The 25,686-nt window shown below is 48.3% G+C and overlaps 1 protein-coding gene across 1 annotated transcript in view; it reads left to right on the forward strand.

The window, feature by feature from the left end:
• USP28 (ubiquitin specific peptidase 28) overlaps positions 1-25,686 on the forward strand; it is a 39,842-nt gene that overhangs the window by 2,048 nt on the left and 12,108 nt on the right. Inside the window, 18 exon segments of the mRNA XM_015422337.1 lie at positions 1,741-1,879; positions 2,602-2,719; positions 4,311-4,473; positions 5,442-5,528; positions 6,637-6,774; positions 7,147-7,220; positions 8,877-8,953; positions 10,453-10,601; positions 12,632-12,759; positions 12,969-13,064; positions 14,270-14,401; positions 14,894-15,099; positions 16,660-16,730; positions 18,441-18,669; positions 20,742-20,942; positions 21,088-21,227; positions 21,407-21,607; positions 22,060-22,155. Coding sequence (XP_015277823.1) covers positions 1,741-1,879; positions 2,602-2,719; positions 4,311-4,473; positions 5,442-5,528; positions 6,637-6,774; positions 7,147-7,220; positions 8,877-8,953; positions 10,453-10,601; positions 12,632-12,759; positions 12,969-13,064; positions 14,270-14,401; positions 14,894-15,099; positions 16,660-16,730; positions 18,441-18,669; positions 20,742-20,942; positions 21,088-21,227; positions 21,407-21,607; positions 22,060-22,155 — 2,445 coding nt within the window.

The following is a 25,686-nucleotide window of genomic DNA, read 5'->3' on the forward strand; positions in this document are numbered from 1 at the left end:
GAGTGAGGGACAAAGGGGAAAGAGCCTAGCATCAGCGGGTTCCCTTTCATCACACCACAAGAGGGGAAGTAGAAGGTTCCCCTTTCACCGAGCCCAGTTCATGCCCCCTCACCAGCTGCTGCCCAGCAGGAAAGTGGACTGGGCTCTGTCAAGAATGGGGTAAGGAACCCACCACCACCCCTGCCCTCTTCACTAACGTGGTCTTGAGGAAGTGGCAGCAGGCTTCTGATATTTCTGAATACATATCTAATTTTCAAATCTTAATTTTCAATGAGTTAAGCAGCGTATAAAGAAATTAATATATGTAGCCCACATACAATTCAGTGAGATAAGTTGACTATTAATGAAGCAGCAGCTACATTTAAAAGATCCGGTGAGATAAGCCGACTATAAATACATGGTGAATAATATCTTGAGCTCTATATGCATAAACTCTCGGATTCAGTAGCTCTCTTAATCATACTAAAGATAGTACAGTGATTATTTTCAAAGACCTAAACAACACCACAGTTACAGTAATCCGTAACATTTTGCATTCTATCTCCGTTATTATCAGGATGCTTCTGTTCCCCTTCTCCTTTCTTATCAACAGGAGTTAATGTTCAAATGGTAAACCTTTTTTGTAGTTTAAATGGATGTGTTACTAAACAATGGTCACCTCGAGATTGGACTACTGTAATGCTCTCTACATGGGGCTGCCCTTGTCTCAAATCCGGAAGCTGCAGCTGGTGCAAAATGCTGCGGCCAGGCTGTTGATGAGACTCCCAATCCGGGAGCACATCCAGCCCGTTGCTCAAGGCACTACACTGGCTGCTGCCGATAGCATACTGAATTTGTTTCAAGGTGCTGGTTCTCACCTTTAAAGCCCTTTATGGCCAGGGGCCTACATACCTGAGGTCACCTCGTGATTGGTCACCTCGAGCCTTTCCCCACATGTCCCCCAGAAAGCACTGCGTTCAAGGGCCCAGAACCGATTGGCCCTCCCGGGTCTTAGGTAGGCCAGGCTGGGGACAACCAGGGCGCGGGCCTTCTCGGTGGCGGCTCCATCCTGGTGGCATGAGCTCCCAGAGGAGATCAGGGCCCTGTGGGGACCTCTTACAGTTCCGCAGGGCCTGTAAAACGGAGCTCTTCCGCCAGGCTTTTGGAGCCACCAGCACTATTAACAACTAGGACAAGAAGCCCGCTGCCCCAGGATGTACAACAGCCTGTACTAGCAGCTGGGAAAGACACCTGAAGACCAGTGTTCCCTCTAAGCTGAGTTAGTGTGAGCTAGCTCACAGTTTTTTAGCCTCCAGCTCACACATTTTTGTCTTAGCTCAAAAAGGACGGCACCAGAGCAAACTAATTCATGCAGCAGCCAAATCGCTCTCTCACAGCTTTAATGCCAGTAACTCACAAAGTAGAATTTCTGCTCACAAGACTCCACAGCTTAGAGGGAGCATTGCTGAAGACATCTATAGAAGATCTGCGAGCCGGCCATGGGAAGATAGTTGATGGTCGCCACCATGAACTTTGTTACTGGAATCTAATACTTATTAGGGAATTGTAGTTGTTTTAATATTGTTTTAAATGTCTTCTTACATTATTAAATATTTTTGCTGATTTTATGTAAGCCGCTCTGAGCCGGCCTCGGCTGGGAGGGTGGGGGTATAAATCTGAACAAATAAATTAAAACAAAAATTCCCAGTGTGTTCTTTCTCAGAGTGTTCTTCTTTCTCAGTGTGTTCTTTCTGTCCTTAGGCTGCGGATGGGGACTTGATGGAGGCCGTCGAGATTCTCACTGAGGGCCAGCCGAAAGAGTCAGTCCAAGAACCCTCCGACTGTGCTACAGAACCATCCGACTGTGAAGGGAGTGTTGTTGGCAGACAGCAGACAACGAGTAGGTGACCGTCTTTGGGGGCGGGGTATTCTTCCCCTGGAATGCTTTTATCACTGGCGCATTTAATCAGGAAGGTTAGATGCAGGGTGTAGAAACCCAGTCTCAGAAGCGTCAGTTCTGTTATACAAGGAGACTGCTCTGGAGGGAGCTAATTGGGAACAGCTCAATTTATTGATTGATTAAAACATTTGTGTCCTATTTTTCCTCGAGGTTCAAGGCAGCTTACAGTAAAGACCTATACGTTGATTGTTGCTGAAACGATTAGTGGGTTGGTCGTATTGGCTTTTACACTGTGTAATCCGCCGTGAGTCTCATTGAGAAAGGGTAGACTATTAATAACATAAACAAATATTGGAAAGGAACCTCAAAAATCACCATTTTTAAAACTGTTCAGTTACGTGGACAAGAGCAGAGCAGTTGTATTACATGAGGAAAACCAGCTTTTGTGTGCTGGGTTACAAGTCAGTTGTTTTACCGGCTGCATGCCTGGTCCTAATCCAACACTCCACAGACATTTAAGCATGTCTGTATGTTCCCTATGGATCATCTGCTTCCTTTGGCTAGTTCTGTGGGGGAGGGGAGCAGCGTGGAATAGTTACAGAGCAAATCAGTGTTTGACTGCAGTTTTCTGTCTGCGAGAACCTGTGTTAGGGAAAGGTTGTGTTTGCTTTGAGAGAGCACCTTTATCGCCCCTAGGTACTGATGGTTGCATTTGTTTCCAGGTACAATTGATTCAGTACCCCATAACCAGGCTGATCTGCAGAAGTGCAGGCCATCGAGAACCCAGAAGTTTCCAGATATTTCCACCTTCCTAGAGGATCTAAATGCAACAGTGAATGGGTATGCTATATATCTTTTCTTTCGGTATTATCTCGGTGTGCATCAGTAAAGGACCTTCAATTATAAAGCCGTTTTATGTACTCTCTGGAAAAATCATCTTACCCAAGTTTTGTGTGTCGACCATCAGTTCACTTCCGATGCCGCTCTTACACAGCCCGGCCCACTTTCCATGTAGCCATTTCAGATAACTTGGGATGTATGTCTTGCAGTGAACTTTCCTGTGCGTGTGGATGGAGGATGGAAAGGGCCATCAAATTGCAGCTGACTTTATGGCAACCTTGTAGGGCTTTTCAGGCAAGAGACGTTCAGTGGTGGTTCTGCCATTGCCTGCCTCTGCGCAGCGACCCTGGTGTTCCTTGGTGGTTTCCCATCCAAGTACTACTCTAGGGCTGAATCTGTTTAGCTACTGAGATTTGATGATGATCCGGGATGTGTATGTATTGTGGATGACTCATGCTGAGTGCCCATGGGTGGTTGTGACGGAATTGAAAATCTGGGACCAGCAGAATGTTAAGATAGATCCCTGCTGAGTCACATGACGTAGAGGGGAGGGGTCCTTTTGGCTGGAGCACTCCCTGAGTGACAGAAAACGGACCTAACTGACAGTTGGGAGCTGACAGCTGGAGGAGGGTTGATCAGTGGAGTTAGCAGAGAGCGGTCAACTAACTGAGGAGCCCTGTGAAGGAAGCAGACCTCTGTAGCTCTGTGTGAACAGCCTAATAACAGTTGGAACAGATAACTGGGGCTGAATAGTCTGGATTACTGAGTCCCTCTAAAGGAAAGAGGACAGTGATCAGACTGGTGAAAGGTTAAACACATCAGTTGTCACAAACACCCAAATGCATTGCTCCTAAAGTAACTGGGAGAGGTGGTTAAGAGAGGGCTGAGGAACGGTGTGGCAGAGTCAGGACAACCGGTTGGTGGCCAGTTGGGCTCAAATAGGAGCCAGATCTCGAATGTCAAAGGTTAACCACAAAGCAGTACAGGAGAGTATGATTAGGAAGGTGTTTAGTGAATTGTTTAACATCTGTGGGATACTGGAAACAACAAACATACTGCCGAAGTGTAAACCAAGCCAAAAGTTCAAGTCTGAAAAGAAACAAATTATCCTCTGTATATATCTTCCCATCCCCCTGTTGTGTTTTCTTATAAATAAAGCCTGTTCTGTTTTGAAGTTAACAAGCCGTGGTGCCTAACTCTTTAATAAGTAAAACAAATACCCCAAAGAGACTTTTGCAGATTTGTGTAGGGGACGGGTCAGGGAAAAATAAAGTCTAGGTCCGGACACGCAGACCCTAACAGAACTGGGAGTATAAAGGGGGTTCGTGTCATAGTGGTCGTCTCTCTGCACTCACACTCTGCATAGCTGATCATGGCAGTCTTCTATGAACTTAGCATGGTTTCCTGCTCTAATGGCAGGAGTGGGGGGAGCCATCTTTACCAGAGACACTTCCCCCTCTCCAAATGTTTGGTAGTGTCCCATCAGGAGCAAGGGAAATTACATTGTGGACTTGAGTGAAACAAAATGACTTTGAACCCCTTTGGTTATACAGTACGATTCCTTCGTTTTGATGCACTGTGTTTCCTGCAGAGTTAATGAGTCAGGTGTGGCAGAAAGTAAAAATCGTCCCAAAAGAAAACGGTGTGAAGTCTGGGGGGAGAGCCTCAGCCAGAATGGGTGGAGGAGAACAGGCGACTGGCCCGTGGGAATGAAGAACATCGGAAACACTTGCTGGTTCAGTGCAGTCATACAGGTATGTTTACGCTACTACTTCAGAGTGGCTTTTGGATTTGTGGCAGTACCTAGCCTGTGCTTTTTAAGGTCAGTTGAGTGACTCTAGGTAAAGGTTTCCCTTGCTCGGAAGCCAGTCGAATCCGACTCTAGGGATGCAGTGCTCATCTCCGTTTCCAAGCCGAAGAGCCAGCATTGTCCGAAGACGTTTCCGTGGTCATGTGGCCAGCATGACTAGACGCCGATGCGCACGGAACGCTGTTACCTTCCCACCGAAGTGGTACCTATTTATCTACTTGCAATTTCTTGCTTTCGAACTGCTAGGTTGGCAGGAGCTGGGACCAGAGACGGGAGCTCACTCCATCATGCAGCACACTCGGGTCTCGAACTGCCCAACCACAGACCTTCCGGTCTGCAGCTCAGCGTCTTAACCACTTGAGCCACTGCAGCTCTTGTAGAGTGTAATTCCCCATGGAGTGCTTTTGTTACAATGAATGAAAGACGTATGCAAAAAGTGTAGCTGATATTGTGGCTCTCACTAGCAATGTGGGTATGAGATCCGTATGTCACTCTGATATGATAAATCAACAAGGACCAGTGCTGAAAAGTGTTGGTGAGACTTTGGCACCATCTTTCTGCCTTCTGTGAGATGGGGAGTGAGAGAAAGGACCACGGGGTCCCATTCACGGTGGACAGAGGAGATTGGAAGCATTGGAGAGGGCAGGTGCAGCCCTGCCATGAGGGATCTCTGCTTGGATGAAAGCACCCTAAAGGGCCATCGATAGCAGTGGGAGACCTGATCATGTGAATGATCTGCTCCAGGTTTTCATGCTTGTCCTACACAAGTACTTTCTGGTTAGGGAATGCAATAACTTCTGAAGCCGCCATGGCAACTGACGATTTCGAAAAGGTGGTGTCTGTAAAGAACTGAGATCGGATTGCTTTGGTCAGAAAAGGCAATGATTTAATTTTAATATTTTTTTTGGTCAGTCTCTTTTCCACTTGCCAGAATTCCGACATCTGGTCCTCGGCTACTCCCTTCCAGACAGCGTCCTTGAAAAATGTCAAAGCCGCAGTGTAAGTGCTCTCTGAGTAACGGCAGGGTACTTTTCTTTCTAGATCTTTGTATTTCAGTTGACTTAGTGTAAAATTGGATTGCAGGTGCCTGGATTTTGGTGGCATACATTGATAAGAACATAAGAGAAGCCAATGCTGGATCAGGCCTATGGCCCATCCTGTCCAACACTCTGTCACGCAGTGGCCAAAAAATACCAGGGGCCATCAGGAGGTCCACCAGTGGGGCCAGGACACTAGGAGCCCTCCCACTGTTGCCCCCCCAGCACCAAGAATACAGAGCATCACTTGCCCCAGACTGAGAGTTCCCATAAGAACATAAGATAAGCCAATGTTGGATCAGACCAGTGGCCCATCCAGTCCAACATTGTGTGTCACACAGTGGCCAAAAATATCAGGTGCCATCAGGAGGTCCAGCAGTGGGGCCAGGACACCAGAAGCCCTCCCACTGTTGCCCCCCCCCAAGCACCAAGAAGACAGAGCATCACTTGCCCCAGAGTCCCTATCTATACCTTGTGGCTAATAGCCACTGATGGACCTCTGCTCCATATGCTTATCTAATTCCCTTTTGAAGCCACCTCCTGTGGCAGTGAATTCCACGTGTTAATCACTCTTTGGGTGAAGAAGGACTTCCTTTTATCCGTTCTAACCCAACCGCTCAGCAGTTTCATAGAGTGCCCACGAGTTCTTGTATTGTGAGAAAGGGAGAAAAGTACCTCTTTCTCTTCCTGCTCTTTCCCATGCATAATCTTATAAACCTCGATCATGTCACCCCTCAGTCGTCGTTTCTCCAAGCTAAAGAGCCCCAAGCGCTTTAACCTTTCCTCATAGGGAAAGTGTTCCCTATGAATGCCACCTAGGTATTTTGGAGATGGCACCCTGGTGGGAATGTCAGCTGTGAGGACGATCAGAGGGCCTCGCTCAGCAGGTCTTATCCACCAAGGGAGCCCCTTGCAGGTGCTTCCTTGGGTGCCATAACTGATTTTGCCTTCCCATAAGGTGTTCTGTAAACTGGCCATCTGTCATAACGTGTGCTTTGATAACGCTTGCTGCCTGGCCTGCTCTGCCTCTCCTTTCCCTGAGACGGTGGGCCGTGTTTTCTCTCTTTCAGAAGAAGAGGAACATCGCATTCATGCAGGAGCTTCAGTTTCTCTTTGCCTTAATGCTAGGAGCAGTCCGTAAATTTGTAGACCCAACGGCCGCGCTGGAACTTCTAAGGGGTGCATTCAGATCTCCTGATGAGCAGCAGGTGAACTGTCACTCCTTTGCCTGTTTGGGTGCTCCCGTGTTGCCCATAGCTGTCCCGCACCTTTGCTTCCTCAGGATGCAATTCGATAAGTTCACGTCTCCATCTGTGCCAGGTCTCTGTCAACACGGAAAGGGAGGGAGTGGGTCAAAACTCAGCATGGGTGGAGTGCAGGGGTGGGGGGAGAACTCTCCTACGCTTTTCAGCCTGATACTAGATAGCCATTTTTCTCCCTCTGCAGAGTTTACCTCTAGTCTCCAAACTCTGCTTGGAGAGTGTGTGTGTGTGGGGGGGAATGGTGGTGGTGGGGGTTCTGCCAGTTTTGGGCTCCTCTTTTGGTGGTTGTTTGACTCTCTGATCCGCACTTCTTTCCAGCAAGATGTGAGCGAGTTCACACACAAACTCCTGGACTGGCTGGAGGATGCTTTCCAGTTGGCCGTGAACGTCAAGTGAGTCCTAATGCTCTCACTATTTGCTGGATGGGAGGGGAGAACTGCAGGCTTCATCTTTTCGCTGGGCAGGGCATTGCTAGATTATGCCGGTTACTCCTCATCAGGGCAGTATCTGTCTTCAGTGCTATAACAAGTTTATCGGCTGCCTCTCTAGCAATCTGCTCATGGCCCTTATTGGGGGGGGGGACTTTCACGGGTGGAACCTTTGAATAAAAAATCCCAGCTTGTGTTTCATGCACGATAAAGCTCATTTTCCAGGGAAATCTGGGGGGTTTCCAAACTGAATAACATGCCCGCTTTGAATGCTTCCTGTTCACCTGAACTTATCAAGTGCTGTAATTCTTGGGCCCACATGTCTGTTCGGCTAACAGTGGTACCTTCTTCTAGCACAAGGCCTCTTTTTATTAAAAGATTTCTGTGCTTCCTTCCCACCTGATCGGGGTCCCCAAAGTGGTGCACATAAAAAACATTGAAACAGTTGAATGATTAAAAACAATATTGGAGATCATAAATTTCCCCCCTCAGTGAAAGAGGAAGGTGGCGCTGTTGGTGGAGCAGAGCCTTGGGATCCAGCTCATTGACGCCAGGAGTTCAGTGCCGTGCGGTTTTCTGTCCAGAGTGCCTGGCAGATTCCTGAAGTTTCAGCATTTTGGGTCTCATTGGGGTGGTCACCGTGTCTGGGCCGTGCCACTTGAAAGGTCAGATCAGACGAGCCCCTTAAAGGTCAGCAATACGGCCCACTGGTGTACTTGTGTGGTTGAATAGCAGGTGTGGGAAGATTTGGTGGTGTGTGCGGACCACAGTCAGGTCCCTGCTGACTTAACAGCAGCCCTGTGAATGAATGTTCTCCAAAATGTCCTCTTGTTAACAGCCTCGCTCAGGTCTCGCAAACCCTGGGCTGTGGCTTCCTTGATGGGGACAGTCCATCTCACGCTGGGTCTTCCTCTTTTCCGGCTGCCTTCAACTTTTTCCTAGCGTTCTTGGCTTTTCCAGCGACTCTTGTCTTCTCGTCATGTGACCAGAGAACAATAGCCTCAGTTTGGCCATTAGATATGATTGGGGGGTGCTTAACATTTTTGCCCTACCTAAAATGGGCTCAGAAGTTGCCTAACAGGACTAATTTCAGCTCTGGGGAGACTTTTGAGGTCCAGAAAGCATATTGGAGGGGAGATACCCCCCCCCACAGCTTTGCTTTGATATCTAAAAGGCTTTTGTGGAGCTTCTAGTGTCTTGTCTGGGGGTCAAACCAGACTGCAGGTGGGGACTGATGTGACTGGCAACTCCTCCTGTACTGCACATGAAAGACCAGCATGTGGGCTGGAGAAGGGTTCCAGCCTCGTCTTCACAGCACACTTGTTTTGCTTTCTCCAAACAAGAAGTCCTTTTCATGAGGAGCCTCATCCTGCAGTCCTGGCGACAGCCCAGACACAGTTTATAGCCTCGGTGGGCATTTGCATTAAGGCTTCATTTTTTTTCCTCGTTAACTGCGAAATCAGCATTAACTACACTTCCTCCGTCCTGTGCATATATTGCTGTGACTTTCTTAGTTGCATTTTAAAATGGACTCCTGAATACTGTTTTTAACGAACCTTCGGAATCTTAATTGTGCAATCCATATCCCTGCTTATGTTGAACTTGTTGTGTCTTCAGCAGTAGCCCTCAGGACAAGTCCGAAAACCCAATGGTTCAACTTTTTTATGGGACTTTTTTAACGGAGGGGATTCATGAAGGTAAGCTGGAGCAATGTGGGTTCACTGCTAACCTCGATACAATAGATAACCTGAAAACAAATTGCTTAAGCGAATAATTGAAATTGCAGTTAAAATCATTTCATGCTGACAGCACTGTAATGTATGCAAAATGCTTGCTTGCATTTCTTGAATACAACATGGAACCAATATATTCCTCGCTCTGTCTTCCAGACTTAACACGGGGGTGTCAAACATAAGGCCCAGGGGCCAAAATCGGCCCGCCCAGGGCTCTTATGTGGCCCACGAGCAACTAGCGCAAGGGGGGGAACAGGAGACTGCTTGAGGAGGAATGGGCAGAGCCACTCCGATTGTGGCTTCAGCACGGCGGAACAACCTTGTCTGCAGCAGTCAAGCAGTGTGGGAGTGTCTGCCCAATGCCGCACTGCTGGCTCTCTAGTCTACCCATGTGGATTTTCCTTTGCCCACACACACACACCCCAGCCCATGGGGCCTTGCAGTGAGGATACAACAACTCAGAGTTTACCAGCTGCTGTCCTTTATACAGTTTATATCTCCAGTACCTGGCATTACATTTTATGGCACACACGATCCGGCCCGACAAAGAGACATTTATGTCAGATCCGGCCCTCATGACAAATGAGTTCGACACCTCTGTCTTAACAGGCTTTTAAAGAAGTTCCCATCTCATCTTCCATTTTGATTGGATCTCCTTTATTTAGCATACCTTTGTTTAAAAATGGCATATGTTTTGTACATCCTGGGATGAAAATTTTGTAGACTTAGCCTTCATACAGACCGGTGACTTACAACAAACACGACTGTTTTTAGTTTAACAGGCAGCTGAATCAGGTAGCAAGTTTTGGGGGACATTCCCTGTCTGAGACGGTAAAGAGTCACTGCTGATAAAGAGCAGGCTGTGCTGAGCTATGCGGATCAATGTCCTGTCAAACAGCTACACCCTTCCAGAGGAAGCAGCTGTCTTAGACTGCTGTTCCGGCTGCAGCCAGGAGTCTTAGGCACCTTCCAGACTAACAAAATATATTGTGGCATTCAGCGTTCGTCTGATGAAACAGGCTGTGGCCCACAGCAACAGGTGCCATGATATAGTCTTCAGGGCTCACGGGTCCACCAAGACTTCGTTATTTGGCTGCAGCCTCGTATGTTCCTAAGTGGCACTTGATTAGTTCATGAAGCGTCACTCTCGCCTCAACTCCAAGGTAAATTAGGAGCAAGAATTAAATCAAGGGAGCAGGAAACAGCCTTGAAGGCTTGTATTAAAGATGCTCCTTTTCACAGCCTGCTTGGGAAAAGACTTGTTTGGTTTAGTTCTACTAAGAAATTACTGTTGGGGTCTCTGAACATCTTAAGCACATAAGAGAAGCCATGTTGGGTCAGGCCAGTGACCCGTCCAGTCCAACACTCTGTGTCACACAGGGGCCAGAACCCCCAGGTGCCATCATCTTTAAAGAGACCTGCTCTTTGCAGACTGGCTTATGACTCTCTTCCCCTTTGTTTAGGCAAGACCTTTTCCAAAATCGAGACCTTTGGCCAGTATCCCCTGCAGGTAAACGGTTATAAGAACTTGAACGAGTGTTTGGAAGGAGCCATGGTAGAGGGGGAGACCGAAGCGCCACCTTCTGATCGATCAGTGAAATATGGGCAAGAGGTCAGTGGTACATATCGCTGGCTTTTCCACTCAGCCAGAGCAGTATGAAGGCAAAGTTGGACTTTGCAAATGTTAACGTGTGAAGAATCCAGTTAAGCCCATGCAGTTGATGTGCCATGGAATAGATGAAATGTACATTTGCTTTGACATCCACTGTTGAAGCGATATATAAAGCTTAGCATGCTTCTGTTGCAAAATCGCAAACATCCAGCGTAGCCTGCATTGGGAAGCTTACCTTGTGTAGGAGTCTGCTTGTGTTTTTAAATGTGATTAAGTCTCTCTCTTTTTATTGAAGCCTACCTGTACCTGAGTAGGGGGAGAACTACTGCCTCCATATTTTCGGAGGGTAAAAGTACAGTACATAGCTTTATGGTATGCCTTTTTCATAATTTATATTTTCCCCTCTTAGTGTATGTTTCATTTTCATTCTGACTTTTTTATTCTTCCTCTGATCTGCCTTTCTGGTTTTAAATCATGCCTCAGTCACATTCTGCTTTTCTCTGACGTTTTCAAGTGATATTCTATTGGGTTTTATAAATGCACAGTGAAGAGTGCATTGGGAAGATGGTTCTCCCCCTCTCCCCCCCCCCAAAAAAAATCCCTTTCTTGCAACTAGCAAAAGACTTGAGAGCCTTTCACACGTGAGATCTTTGAATGGGGAATTTGAAACCGAGGCAAAGATAATGGGCTCCTTTATAGTTCTTAAGGCTTTTCTGCTCAGTACTAGTGGTTGTTGCTGGTTTGCTCTTAGATAAAGTTGGTTGGGTCTTGTGTACTGGATTGCGGAGGGGTCAGAGGTAGATCACCAGCCCCACTTGGTCTCCTGGTATAAAATAAATAAAAAATGTTCGCAGTTCTTTCTGGATCTTCGTCTCTCTGTTTTCTTTTTGCTTATTTTGCTCACCAGTAAATGACAGAAGGTGCATTATAAATTGGGGGGGGGGGCGCGGTGGAACCCAACTTTAGTGAGTTAAAATCTAATTTGAAACTAATGTGAAACTTTATTTTCATGGTGGTAGATCACCGGGGAAAAATAGATCACTACCTGTTCGAAGTTGGACATGCCTGATGTACATCACTGCTCTTGCTAAGGATTTTCTGAGAGGGTGTATTTACACTCCCTGTTCGAAGTTGGACATGCCTGATGTACATCTCTGCTTTTGCTAAGGATTTCCTAAGAGGGTGTATTTAAGAGGTCCACTTAAACTCTGCCCGTTCTCGAAATATGCACTTTTATAGTGAACGAAAACCTGGGCTATTTCGGGTTCTTCGGATTTCCTTAGTCCACTCTCAGACAAGGAATGGGCCGATCGATTTGTTGGGGGTCGAATAGACCTGAAGTCAGTCTCAGAAGCTGGGGGGGGAGGGGGGAGAACCTCTTTGGGTTTCATTGAGCAGGACACCAGCTGCAAAGGGGGGCCTCGAACACCACAAGGCGCGATAGACAGCTTGAGGAATACTAAAAAGTTGGAAATAGGGGGGCCCCTTTTCCAGATCAATTTGACCCCACTTTTCCGTCTGGGATTTTAAGAGCACAATGGGCCAGCTTGGCTACAAATAGCTCCCAAGGAGGGTGTGTGTTCTGTCGTCATGCGAAGCTTTCTTGGCAGTTGACGGCGGAGGTCTATTAAAAGCCTGGGAGTCAGAAGTGCTGGCTGGGTTTCTCCAGTGTAGCTTTTAGAGCAGCTGTTGAAAGGCTTTCCAAATAGGTGGCGGTGATTACTGGGGGACTCGTAAGCCTTGTAGGTGGTGATTGTGGGAAGTAACCCTTTAACCCTCCGATACACACATACCAAAGGTAGACCAAATCAGCCCTGAAATAAGGACTCACTGATGCTCTGCCTAGGCATGATAACATTGATTTGTTTCCCCCCTGCGGCCTGAGCATTACTTTCTGAGATGAACATTGCCAGTGGACATAGTGTAAATGTTCCCCGTACCTGCATGTGTGTATGTGTACTGTGTTAAGGGCTTGTAATCGACCGTCATCCTGTCTACTCACAGCCTTTCTGTATCTGCTTGCGTTCCAGCGCTGGTTCACAAAGCTCCCTCCGGTGCTGACCTTTGAGCTTTCCCGGTTTGAGTTCAATCAGTCACTTGGACAGCCGGAGAAGATTCACAGCAAGTTAGAGTTCTCACAAGTAATTTATATGGACAGGTAAGCAGTGGTATAGTACATAAAACGACCCCCTCGGGTCCTTTGGCATATCACAGAGAAGGAAAGGTCATCTTCTGGGGGCTTCAGACTTCCTTCTGGTTCTGCCAGAGGGATCGTGACATGAGTGAGTTGTGACGGGGGCCCTGAGGGGGGGGGGATCCTGCCCCTTCCCCTATGCACACTTCATGCAGTGGAGATTCCTTCTTTAGGTTCCTGTATAGCAACAAAGAACTTATTCAAGCCAGAAGGGAAGAAATCAGGAAACTGAAGGGTCAGATAGCACTTCTGCAGCAGAAACTGGAAAGGTAGGTAGCTGGTTTTTCTAATGTGGTCTCTGTACAGAGCACAGTATTTATATGTGTGGGGAGCAGCCACTGATCCGGACTGGCAATATCCCTTGTTCCTTTTTTATGCTTATTTTTAAAAATTTATATCCCACTTTTCACCCTATTCAGGACTGAAAGTGGCTTATCAAATCGTTTGCTCCTTCTCCAGCTTATCCCCAAACAGCAACCTTGTGATGTAGGTTAGGTGAGGAGTTGTGATGAGTTTTTGTGGCAGAGTGGGGGAGTCAGACCCGGTTTTCGCAGGCCCTAACCCACCACTCCAACCCCTGTGCCGCTCTGAGTCGTCTTATTCTTTTCATCTGAGAGCCAAGTGTGGCTTAACTAGGTTGGCCTGTTTTACCCCTTCATGGTGTTCTATCAGAGAAAGTATGATAGCAGCAATCCCTCCCTCTGTACAGTCACTTTGATATTTTGCAGCATAAAGGACCGGTAAAGGCCTGCCATTCAAGTTCTTTTGGAGAATAACACCCTGGTGCATACACCAGATATCCTGGAGGACTGTTCCAGATCACTGTATCTATTAGCCCAGTAGCAGGGGGCTTATCTATAGGGGAGATTTCGACCTGGAAGTGGGTTAGGGACGGGTAGAGTTGCACAGTCCTATATTTTTGGGGTCAGGGTGCTCCTGTCTCGCCCTGGGCACACAGCAAGCTGTAGTGTTCAAATTGCTGGGATTCTTTCGATGGGGCAGAATATTGGACCTAGAGTCTTGAATTCCCAGCTGAGCATGTCTGTGGCCCATCCACATTATTCCCACTAAAGTTTGTTTTATATGAAAATTTGGGCAGTGCAGATGCAATTCCATTGTTGGTTTCCCCCCCCTTACTGGTCCATTTGTGTTTTACTTTGTGCCGGTGGTATCCTAGTTGACATTTTTAATTTTGAAACATAGATCAGACTTGCTTACCTGAGGTTTTAAAAGGCAACTGTCTTTTAAATGGTTCACTATGATCCTTGTTCGCATCTTCTAGTGCTAAACAAAATAAATCATGCCGTAAAGCAATACCAGCGTTGGGCATGTGACTAACAAAGCGTGTGATTTTATGGATATGCCGAAGGTATAGAGGACGATCTGTCACTAATTAAACCTCTTGCTCCATTCCTGTTTACCTGATTTCGAGAATACGGGGATTCACTTAGCTGATCTCTCGTGCTCTTTTTAGATACATGAAATACGGATCTGGCGAAGACCGCTTCCCCTTGCGGGACATGCTGCTATATGTTCTTGAATTTGCAAGTACAAAGCCAACACCAGCAGAACTCCAGGTCAAAGGCCACACTCCCATGCATAGCAGGTAAAAATGGGGTTGTCCATTCAAAGGGCACAAGGCCCGTTCCATCAGGTCTTCCATACCATATTCATTTTCATTTATAGTCTCCCTTTCTCACTGGGACCCAAGGTAGATTACAGATATTTTTACCACCTATGCCCTGTGCCAATATTATTTCCAGCCTGAGCCCGCCGATAGTGGAACTTACTGCTGAGTATATGTTTTCGTATGCACTTTATCACACCTGTACCGCCATTTCTTTGTAAATTGTTTTTAATAGCTATGTTGTGTGTTTTTATATCGACATATTGGCAGGGAGGGTGGGGTAAAATATCAAATGAATAAATATGATAAAAACTCCCCCTCCAACCCTGAAATGCTTTAGAAGGTGATGTGATGCCATAAAACGGTGGCAATTTCACTGTTCACTTTGCTTGTTTTGTCTAATGCAGTTTAAAGTGCTGCATGCCATGATTGTAAATGGTGTCAACAACTTCCTGCCTGTCTCCTTCATAGGGGGGTAGTGACGCAAACAACCGAGAATGGAGAAGATGCTGTAGACGTCTCTTACCCAGAACTAGTGGATAGACCTTTCCAGTTCCCCTGGGACCCTGTGGAGATTCCAGAGCACCCAGCTCCCCGCGTGGTCACGGAGGATGAGATCAGTCTTGTTATGACCTGCCTGCAGCGGTGGAGGAAGGAGGTTGAGCAAGACATACAAGGTCTGTGTCCTTCATGTAACAAGGTTTATTTTATTTATTTGCTTCATTTATACCCCGCCCTCCCTGCTGAGGCAGGCTCAGGACGGCTTACATAAAATAATACACAAATAACAGAAGATCCACATAAAATCAACTAAAAACAGTTCAGTTAAAACAATTCAATATTATTAGGTGCTTGCGATGACTAATTAAATACTTAGCGATGGTGTACCGTATGAGTGCCAGCAAAGAGCTTACTAAATATTCTGCTCAGTGATATAAGCGGCGGCACAGGCTGTAGGTGTCAAAGCCAATTACGATTGTTGATAGAATGGTGGCAGCAGCTCCTTAGCTAAAGGCCTGGTGGAAGAGCTCAGTTAGTTAAAGGCCCTACAGAACTGCAAAAGATCCCTCAGGGCCCTGATCTCTTCTGGGAGCTCGTTCCACCAATATGGAGCCGCACTGAGAAGGCCCTGGCCCTGGTAGTAACCAGCCTGACACCCTTGGGACCTGGGAGGGCCAATCAGTTTTGAGACCCTGACCGTAATGCTCTCTGGAGTATACAAGGGGAAATGCGGTCCCTCAGGTATGTTGGACCCTGGCCACATAGGGCTTGCAGATATAGAGTATGATTATGGCATAGCCTAATTGTGCCCCAAGAAAATGCCAAATGTACATACATCCGTACAGCTTACAGGAACCATCTTATTTTGACTTTGCACATTTTATTTCAAGTCCCTGGATCTGAGAACTTTGCAAGGTATTGTATAGTAGCAGGAAGAAACCTGTGACTGTTGGGAGCCTAGGAATGGAGGGGAAGCAGGAGTGGAGGCTGTGGGGGCGGGGGAAGTTGTCATCCAGGGGTGCAAGCAGTCCGTGGACAGGGCCGGACAGGACTGCTAGCAGATTTTGCCTGCGTGTATCTCTCTACCTGTGATGGGTAGAAGCTTGTTTTAGAACTGTTTGTGCCAGATATCAGCCGCCCTGAGCCCGTTCGCGGGGTAGGGCGGGGTAGAAATACTCTAATAAAATAAATAAATTTGTGCAAACAGTTCCACGCTGATAAAATCAGATTTGTATTTTCTTGTTTCCTTTTCTGCGTGAAGCGCACTATCGCAAGTGCAGGTAAATATTTTATTTCCCCCATTCTAGGGGCTGCTCTCCTTGAGCACAAGTCAAAGCCGTAACTGTGGGGACCGGTGTTCCCTCTAAGCTGTGGGGTTTTGTGAGCAAAAATTCTACTTTGTGAGCTGCCGGCATTAAAGTTGTGAGTGAGCGATTTGGCTGCTGCACAGATTAGTTTGCTTTGGAGCCATCCTTCCTGAGCCAAGACAAAAATCTGTGAGCTGGAGGCTAAAAAATTGTGAGCTAGCTCACACTTAACTCACCTTAGAGGGAAGACTGGTGGGGACATGCAATATACCGCAGCTACGTTGCCCACATGCCCCCGGCAGGAAGAGTGCATGCATGCAGCCGCGTGCGCATGCAAATTGTAACCAAGGGTAGAACTGGAAGAAGTGTGTAAGGGAGGGACGCAGCCACGTCAGAGATAAGTACTGAAAGCTGTGTTTTGGCTGGCAGGCCTGCGGAACTCCATTGCCCTGCTCGCGGAGACCATTGAGCTGATGTACGCCGATCCATTCCTCGATCAGGTAGGTGGTTGAACAGCACACTGGGAGCAGGGTCCTTCTTGGAAGCAAACCTGCTGTTTGTGCATTGGGGGGGGGGGAGAGAACTGCGCTTGTTTGGGCCCAAACCTCTGTATGATTTCATGTCATGCACTCCAGTCCAGAAGGACCCCCAAAGTACCGTTCTGTTTCCCTCCCTTCCAACCTAGCCGTCTTCTGGGGTGCCATCTCCTCCCTAGGCTGGGTCTTACTGGGCTAGTGGGGTTGCTCCAACTTCCTCTCAAACAGTCTCACGGCCTCGGTTGTTCAGGTGTCTGGCTGCTTCTCCTCAATCCTCCCCTCTACCCGAAAATGAGGTTTCTTCTGTCTGCCAAATAGAATTAAGGAGGGAGGAGCGCCGTGGCTTCCAACAAAGTGCCGCGCAGTGGCAGCCGCCTGCCCGTCACCCAGCTGCTCAGTCCCTGGCTGGTTTGCCAGTTCTTGTGCCAAAGCCATTTGCGTTTTGTCCTCTGGGCAAAGTTAGACATGCATATGCGTTTAAAGGCTAGGTTGTATTAATTAGGATACCATGCAAATGGCGTAATCGTTTCTTTGCGATAAGATTGCTTATGGCTTTATAATTTTATGTCTGGCACTGATCCCCCTTCTTGCCACTCGTATCATTGCTCTTATCGGGATTACTCTGCTTGGGGGGGGGGGGGAGTCTGCGGCCTGTTAGTTGAAAGACCCACAGCTGCATCCTCCAGGTCTTGCCCTGAGGGTTTCATGCCCTTCTCCTTTATGCCATGAATCCTACGCTTGGGTGGATTCTGAACTGTGCAGAACCTGCCTCTTGGCTCCTCTCCTCAGCAAGGCTCAAGTTTGAAGAGTCTGGTTTTATTTGTGTAGTTCCTGCGGCCTCCTCCTTTCCCGGTGACTGGTGGCTTGTATTTGATTCCATGGTCATAACATTAGAGAATCACAGCTCAGATCAACAATTGCAAAAGGCCAAAAAAGCTGTGCTATATGCTATAAAAATATTATATTGTGATTATTTTAACAATTGCAATGGAACAGTGCATTAGCAAACGATTATAGCATCATCATAGCAAGAAGGGAGTCCAAGGTGTAGCATTTGGAGTTAATGAAGTTTTCCGGACTACCAAGCCGTTTTGAAAAACTTCCTCTGAACTGGACTATCTCATATAGTTGTCTCCTGGTATCCATTGATTGTAGAAATAAAGTCTTTTTAAGAACCAAATCTATTTTGTGTGGCTATTTCTGCGAAAAGAGCGATCTCCGCAATTTCTGCATAATTCCTAAGGTAACTATAGTTGTAAACGGGCCATCTGAAAAGCTTCTACCTCACTGTTCTATTGTAATTGTTAAAATTGTTAAAAATAATCAATACAATATTTTATAGCGTATAGCACATCTTTTTTTGTCTTTTGTAATTGTATTTGATTCCAGTCACTTACAGTGTCTCCCAATCGCTTGGCTTCGATCCTCAGATTTTACGCTGTCGCGACAGCTCTGAAGTGCTGCTTGCCAGCTTCTCGAGACGGGTCGCTGCAGCAGGGAAGGCAATCTGCCTGGCAAGCCAGGGCTGTGTGAATGGTGGGGAGCCGTTATAGGCAGAACAGCTGGGAATGTCTCTGGCTGAATTTCCCTTGAGGTCTTGTTACTTCACCTGCTCAAGACAAGCCTGAGAGCCTGTGTTTGTGGGTGGGTGGTTGGGTGTTGCGTCTTTTGCAGGTCCCTTATCATTTGCACGCCGTCCTCGTCCACGAAGGCCAGGCCAACGCTGGCCACTACTGGGCCTACGTCTACAACCCGCCCCGGAAGAGCTGGCTGAAGTACAACGACATCTCTGTGACAGAGGCCTCCTGGGAAGAGCTGGAGAGGGACTCGTTTGGAGGCCTGAAGAACGCCAGCGCCTACTGCCTGATGTACATCAATGGACCGCTCTTCCGCTCTGCCGCAGGTAATGGCGCTGCAACGCTTGCCGGAGCAGCATCTGGCTCTTGGCTCCTGGTCACCTGTGTTGAGGTACCTGGCCTTGGCTCCCTTTGTGGAAGGACCATCTCGGCTGGCTGGCTGGCTGGGAATAAATTGTTGTTCCTCTCGCAGAGGTCTAGCAAGGTCCTTTCTTGGAAACTCTCCAGTTCCGTGATTCTGATGGGACAGCTCCAAATGATAAGCCTGCAAGGCCAAGGTGTGAGGCGCTGGGCTTCCCTCAGTCTTGGTCAAAACAGTGACTAGCTAGTTGTAAAAAGTAAAGGTAAAGGTTCCCTTGCTCGAAAGCCAGTTGAATCCGACTCTAGGGTTGCGGTGCTCATCTCCGTTTCAAAGCCGAAGAGCCAGCGCTGTCCGAAGACGTTTTCCGTGGTCATGTGGCCGGCATGACTCAACACCAAGGCGCACGGAACGCTGTTACCTTCCCACCGAAGTGGTCCCTATTTATCTACTTGCAATTTCTTGCTTTCGAACGGCTAGGTTGGCAGGAGCTGGAACTAGAGACGGGAGCTCACTCCGTCATGTGGCACCCGGGTCTCAAACTGCTGAACTACTGACCTTTCATAGCCTGCAGTTCAGCGTCTTAACCACTTGAGCCACCACCGCTAATTAGTTGTAGCAATAACTAATTGTGTGTGTGTGTGTGTTAAGTGCCATCAAGTTGCCTCCAACTTAAGGCGACCGTATGAATTTGTGACCTCCAAAAGGTCTTAACTCTAATAGCCTTGCTCAGGTTTTGCAAACTGCAGGCCGTGGCTTCATTTCTTGAGTTAATCTTTGTCATGTTGGGTCTTTCCCTTTTCGGGGCGCTTTCAGCTTTTCCTAGCATTATTGTATCTTCCAATGAGTCTCATCTTCTCATAACGTATGGTAGCCCCGGTTCAGTCATTTTAACTTCTAGAGAGAGTTCTATCAGATAAGAAGAAAACTGGAACAGTCTGCCAAGTACCCCTGGCAAGTGAGTGTTTGTAATTGCACAGGGGTTCCATATGGGGCCAGGATACTGGACAGAACGTTCCAGTTTTCCTAGCCTAGAGTACCAATGGTGTGCGCTTTGAGGGCCGATCTCATAGGTTGTGTTCCATTAAGTCTGCCGTGCTGCTCTCCAGAAAGTTTAGTGGAAAAGGATAAGGAATGTCCACGGGCCATCACACAGCGATTGGGCCTGGGAGCAAAAAGGCCTGCATCCTGGGTAGGAAGGGGAGTCCAGCACATGTGCCAGGTAGGCAGCGCCTGGGGTGGCAGGAGGGGATGGATGGGGATGGGAGCAGCCACAGCTCTGGAACACAGTTGCCATGTTAATCGGTGGTGGCAAAACCAAACAGTCTTGTAGAAGAAGAGATTGGATGTATACCCCGCCCTTCCCTTGGAGTCTCAGAGCGCTTACAAACTCCTCTCCCTTCCCCTCCCCACAACAGAGGTAGGTGGGGTGGAGAGAGCTCTTTCAAGAACTGCTCTTTCAAGGACCGCTCTTGTCAGAACTATGGCTTGCCCAAGGCCATCCAGTGGGTGCAAGTGGAGGAGTGGGGGAATCAAACCCCGTTCTCCCAGATTAGAGTCCGCGCACTTAACCACGACACCAAACTGGCTCTCAAACCAAACAGTTTCATAGTAACCTGTTTTTTTTTGGGGGGGGGGCTCCTGAATCAAAAGGTGGGGCTTAATTTTTTCTTTCCAGCCTTAGCGGTGTAGGTTAGATGCAACTGGGACATGTATGTAAGATTTGGGGATTAGCAGAGAGGACACATGAATCTGAAGGCTGGTCAACTGGAGGGCATAGGACAAGCACTGTATGGGCTCCTTCCTTGTGCGTGGTGCACATGTATCCCCCGCACAAGGTATAGTGTGTGCAAATTAAAAATTGCAGAGTGGCTTTTGTCACTGCCCGTAAGTCCTATCCAGTCTTCCCGAGTAACTGGAGAGAGCCTCCAGGTGCCAGTAAGGGAAGAGTGACTGACTGACTGCTCCTGGTGGCAGTGCCTCTGCTGTCGGTCGGGTGTGAGAGCAGATGAGCACCTTCCGGCGACTTGTTTTCCCCAGCAGAAGAGGACGACAGCGGGCACTTCCAGAGGGAAGTGGAAGTTCTGAGTGCAGAACTGCAGCGCTACATTCAAGAGAACAACTGGCGGGTCGAGCAGGAGATGGCGGAATGGGAGGAGGAGCAGTCCTGCAAGATGGCGCAGATAGAGGAGTCGGAGTCCTCCGTCGATTCTCAGTATCTCTCTACAGACTCTGGGCAGGGTAAGAGGCACTTGCTCTCCAGGCTGGCACTCTGCGCTGTGTTGGCCAGAAACCGGTCGGTGCGAGCCCCTTCTTCCAAGCTCTGATGTGCCCACCCCGGCTGCCTTCCTGAAAGCTAACGGTCGGCCCCCTCTCTTTTCCTTAGAAGCACCCTCACCCTCTGAACAGGAGGCGCGCGCTCTCTCTTCCGAGCACGCCATGATCTCCAAGGACCAGACGGCTCGAGCCATCGCCAACACAGCCGACGCCTATGAGAAGAACGGCGTGGAGGCAGCTCTCGTGAAGGTGAGAACCACCCGCTGCTCGTGGCTGGTCCCGCTTAATGCTGCCTTCCTCTCCTGCTCTTGCGTCTGCCTCTGCTCCTGCCACACCCAAGCTCAGACTTCCTGTTTTGCTTCTCTGTGTCTCTCATTCTGTCCTTTGACTTGTTACTCTCCCCCCCCCTTCTTGCCGTGCTGCCACAGTCCAAGGGGGCGGAGCCAGCAAAGGGATTCCTGGAAGAAGCCGGCCTCACCGCTCTGGCCGAGGGGCAGCGGGAGACCGTGGGGGTGGCCCCTGCTGCTCCTGCCCCTCCCGCCCCGCCCAGCTCTCAGGTCTCTGAAGTGGAGATCCCCAGTGTGGGCAGGATTCTCGTGAGGTCGGACGCGGACGGTTATAACGAGGAGGTAGGCGGCTGAGTGCAGCCAGCGCCTCGGTGTGTTGTGTGTGGCGTGTGGAGTCTTCCGGCCCGGCTGCTTTGGTGCTTCTGTGTGCCAAGGAGGAGGTGAGGGGGGCATCACGGCACGCGCCGGCTCTGCTCTGAACTGGCGCCTCCTCTTTCCACATGAGAGCCAAGAATTTGGCTCGGAGGCCAGTGAACCACAGCACATTGGAAAGCCACCCACTCGCTTTGTGCGGCCGTGAATCGTGCTTCTCGCTTGCCTGACCACAGACCATCTCGTGGTGCATGTCCACACCGTTCAGCCGCGGTCAGTAGTGTTGTGGTGTCAGTGCCTGAAATCTGCATGTGTGGAAGCCCAGAGTGTGATGCATCCGGGAAATGAGTCCCACTCCCCACCTCATACCTTGGCTGTTGCCATTTCCTCCCATACCCACCTCTTTCTGTTCTTTGTGGCAGGTGATGCTTAGTCCCGCCATGCAGGGTGTGATCCTGGCCATAGCTAAAGCCCGCCAGACCTTTGACCGGGACGGGTCTGAAGCAGGGCTAGTTAAGGTACCTGCCGTTTTGAACCTGGGCATGCAAGTCTGTCTGTCTGTCTGTCTCAGTGGGGGGACTGCCGGTGCCTTCGTGCCAGATGCCAGCAAGCCATCTTCTTTGTTCTCCCTTGGGATGTTTTGCTTATGCAGAATTTTGTCTGTTTGGGTCATGGGAGGACAACGTCCTCTGATGGGTAACATCAAGGAAGCAGGAGTTTAGAGGTTTCTGGAGGAGGAGGAGGAGGCCTCTCAGTCCCCCCCCCCCATCCCCACAGAGGTAACAAGGCATTCAGGGTCTGGTAAGCCCCAGCATTGCTTTGCTTCTCCCTAACTGTTTTTGTCTGGTTCCTGGGTGGGTTCAGTTTTGTCTTGCCTGGGAAAAGTACCAAACAGAAGAAGAAGAGATTGGATTTATACCCCACCCTTCACTACCCGAAAGAGTCTCAGAGGGGCTTACAATCTCCTTTCCCTTCCCCTCCCCACAACAGACACCCCCTGTGAGGTAGTTGGGGCTGAGAGAGCTCTGCCAAGAACTGCCCTTGAGAGACAAGCTCTGAAAGAACTTGTGACTGGCCCAAAGTCACTCCAGCAGCTGCATGTGGAGGAGTGGGGAATCAAACCCAGGTCTCCCAGATTAGAGTCCATGCTCCAGTTTGGTGTAGTGGTTAAGTGCGTGGACTCTAATTTGGGAGAACCAGGTTTGATTCCCCACTCCTCCACTTGCACCTGGCTGGATGACCTTGGGCAAGCCATAGTTCTGATAAGAGCTGTCCTTGAAAAAGAGCAGTTTCTGTCAAGAGCTCTCTCAGCCCCACCTACCTCACAGGGTGTCTGTTGTGGGGAGGGGAAGGGAAAGGAGTTTGTAAGCCGCTCTGAGACACCTTTGAGTAGTGAAGGGCGGGGTATAAATCCAATCTCTTCTTCTCTAATCACTGCACCAGACTAGCTCTCAGCAAGGCTGCAGCGGCTGCAGTCCTGAGCAGAGATAAGCATTGTTTTGGTAAAGGGCAGCATGGGAGAGATGGTTGTTGCAAAAGGGTCAAAGCTTGGCTCTTGCCGAGATTTTTTTCAGTCAGGTCTGTCTTAAGTCCTATCCACTCCTCCTCTTAAAAGGCAAATAACAGCCATTTCTCCATTATTAGGTGGCCAGGTCTGATGCCTGTATCGAGGCACCTGCATGTTGACCAGCTTTTCACTTTCCTACTGTACTTAAATTTCCCTGTGTTGGACATCCATCTGACGCTTAAGCACTGGCAGCTCACATGTAGAGATGATTTCTAAGGTGACATTACAACTTAAAATCCTGTATCAAGTGGATGCTACATCTAGATAGAAAGGTTTCAGAGTTGAATACCCTCCCTATGATGTAGCAGTTTGTTTTCAAGTCAGCCCACATTATTTTACAGATAGATAGATCCAACGTATGTTGCTAAAGCTTAATCCTAGGGATGGGCACAAGCTTAAAAAGCGAAGCCAAAGGGACCCCACCTGAACCGACCAGGAGAGGGGGGGGATCACCTGGGAAAGGTCAAGTGGCTGGCAGCCATTTAACCCATCCATTTAGCAGTGGGGGGAGTGAAACTGATGGGTTTAATAGCTCATAGCCATTTCAGCCTAACAGCTCAGCTGCGGACCTCGCTCTGCTCAGCTGTTAGGTTTACATGGCCCTGAACAGCCAAACTGAACCAGACAAAAGTTTGGTAAATGTTCAGGGAAGGCACCTTCCCTGAACATTGGTTCGGGGCCTCCGAACCAGCTCAAGTTCGTGCCAGATTTTGTCTTGTGAGCCGGTTCGTGCCCATCCCTACTTAATTCTGTTTCATAGGGTTCAGGAATTACAGTCCTTTCCTCTAGTGCTAGAGTCATTCCTACTCAAAGGAAAAGGAGCATTAGCTGTGTTCAGAAGCTAAAGGTGCCTTCCACAGCACACAAGGCCCTAGGCTTGCAGATTCCCTGTGTCTTGTTGAGTTAAAGTCCCTCCCTTGGCTAAGAATGTCTTCAAGTCGCCTCTGGTTCCGGAGATCAAACACTTGATATGCAATGCGTTCCTGTAATCTCAAGCTCTAAATCCCCAGAGGGGACTCCAGAGCACTTTCTAAAGGGAGTCCACATATTAGGAGTTCTTTGTACCAGTGCCGCAGTGCCCACTCTTTGGAGGGGAGCATTCGATCTAGCTGGGTTAGAGAAGTAACATTCTAGAAATGTTATACCCGTGGAGGAAAAAGAGTTCTTCCGTTTTTTCATGGAAAAATGGATTTGAAGAGAAATTAAAATACATGCAATACTTTCCTATCAAAACACCTTTTGCTGCTTTAGAAATGTATTATGTGTAGTACAATTAGCATAAAACGTGTTAATTGGCATACTTATGGCATTAAAAAGTATAAATGTCATACTTTCCTGGAAGCAAATTTGCAAATATACCCAACATTAAAGCAAGAGGTAGCTGCAAAGTGCTGAACCCCGTGCTCTCTCACCACATTTCATTCATTCCAAAGAGGTGGGGGGGGGGATAAATTATGTAGGCAATTTTGTAGTATTCTCCCAAACATCCCAGTTTCTCTCTTGGGGAAAAAATGAATGCTGTACATCTTGAGTTAAACCTAGTCTTAAACATTTCACTCTAAAGTAGAGGGAGTTTTTTGTGTGTGTGTCCCCCCCCCCCAGATTTCCCAACTTTTCTCATCTGGAAAACAACGACAAGAAAGTGTGGCATTTTCCCCAAATTTGTCTAGGCCTTAACATGTCTAGTTGTGGTGCTTTTCCTTCAGCTTGAAGCATCCCTTGAATGGAAGGTTTTAGAAGAAGAACTATAATGCCCAAAGTGTTGCTACACCTACCTGGTGTCTCTTTGTGTGGGTGATACGCATTCCCTCCCTTTCGTGAAATGCTGCCAGACTGTGGCGCAGAAACGGATTGGGGGGGGGGGGAATTTCTGGCTTTCTTTCTGCTCATGGTGAAAATGATACCCTGACTATCAGAGGAATTTCTATCTGGCGCTCCACTCAAATAAAACGTAGGGTTACTGTCCTGTCACCACCATCCTTCTTTGGAAGGAAGCTTATACAAGTGATTGTGTAAGCTCAGAGAGTTTCCTTGGCACAGTTGAGTTTGCATGGGGCATGTCAGCATTTGGGTTTTACAATCCTCGCTACGTCCTGCCTTGGAGTAGATGGAAGAGGGTCCCTTGTGCTTTCCTCTCCATGACCAGGAAGGGCTCTTACAGGAAGTCACTGGTCTTTTTGCACACACATGATGCTTCCGCCTCCCAGCCACAATTAGAGGTGCTAGAGGTGTCATCAGAACAGCAGCTTCAAGGGAACAGAGGGCCTCGCTGATGTTCGTCCCTGTTCTGCATCCAAGAATCCCCTTGGTGCCTCAGAAGGGTCTTGCCTTGGTAGTTGTGGCAGTTGTTTTCCTCGCACCACAGAGGCAGGGCCCAGTTGTGACCTGCTCAGCAAGGGTCTTGTGTCTCAAGCTGTATCCACACAGTGGTGGTTTTCTGTGTAGCTGCATTCATGTGGTAGTTTTCAGCATGCTTTCCTTA

This window comes from Gekko japonicus, unplaced genomic scaffold (assembly GCF_001447785.1).
Source record: "Gekko japonicus isolate JY-2015 unplaced genomic scaffold, Gekko_japonicus_V1.1 scaffold805, whole genome shotgun sequence".
Classification (NCBI taxonomy): domain Eukaryota; kingdom Metazoa; phylum Chordata; class Lepidosauria; order Squamata; family Gekkonidae; genus Gekko; species Gekko japonicus.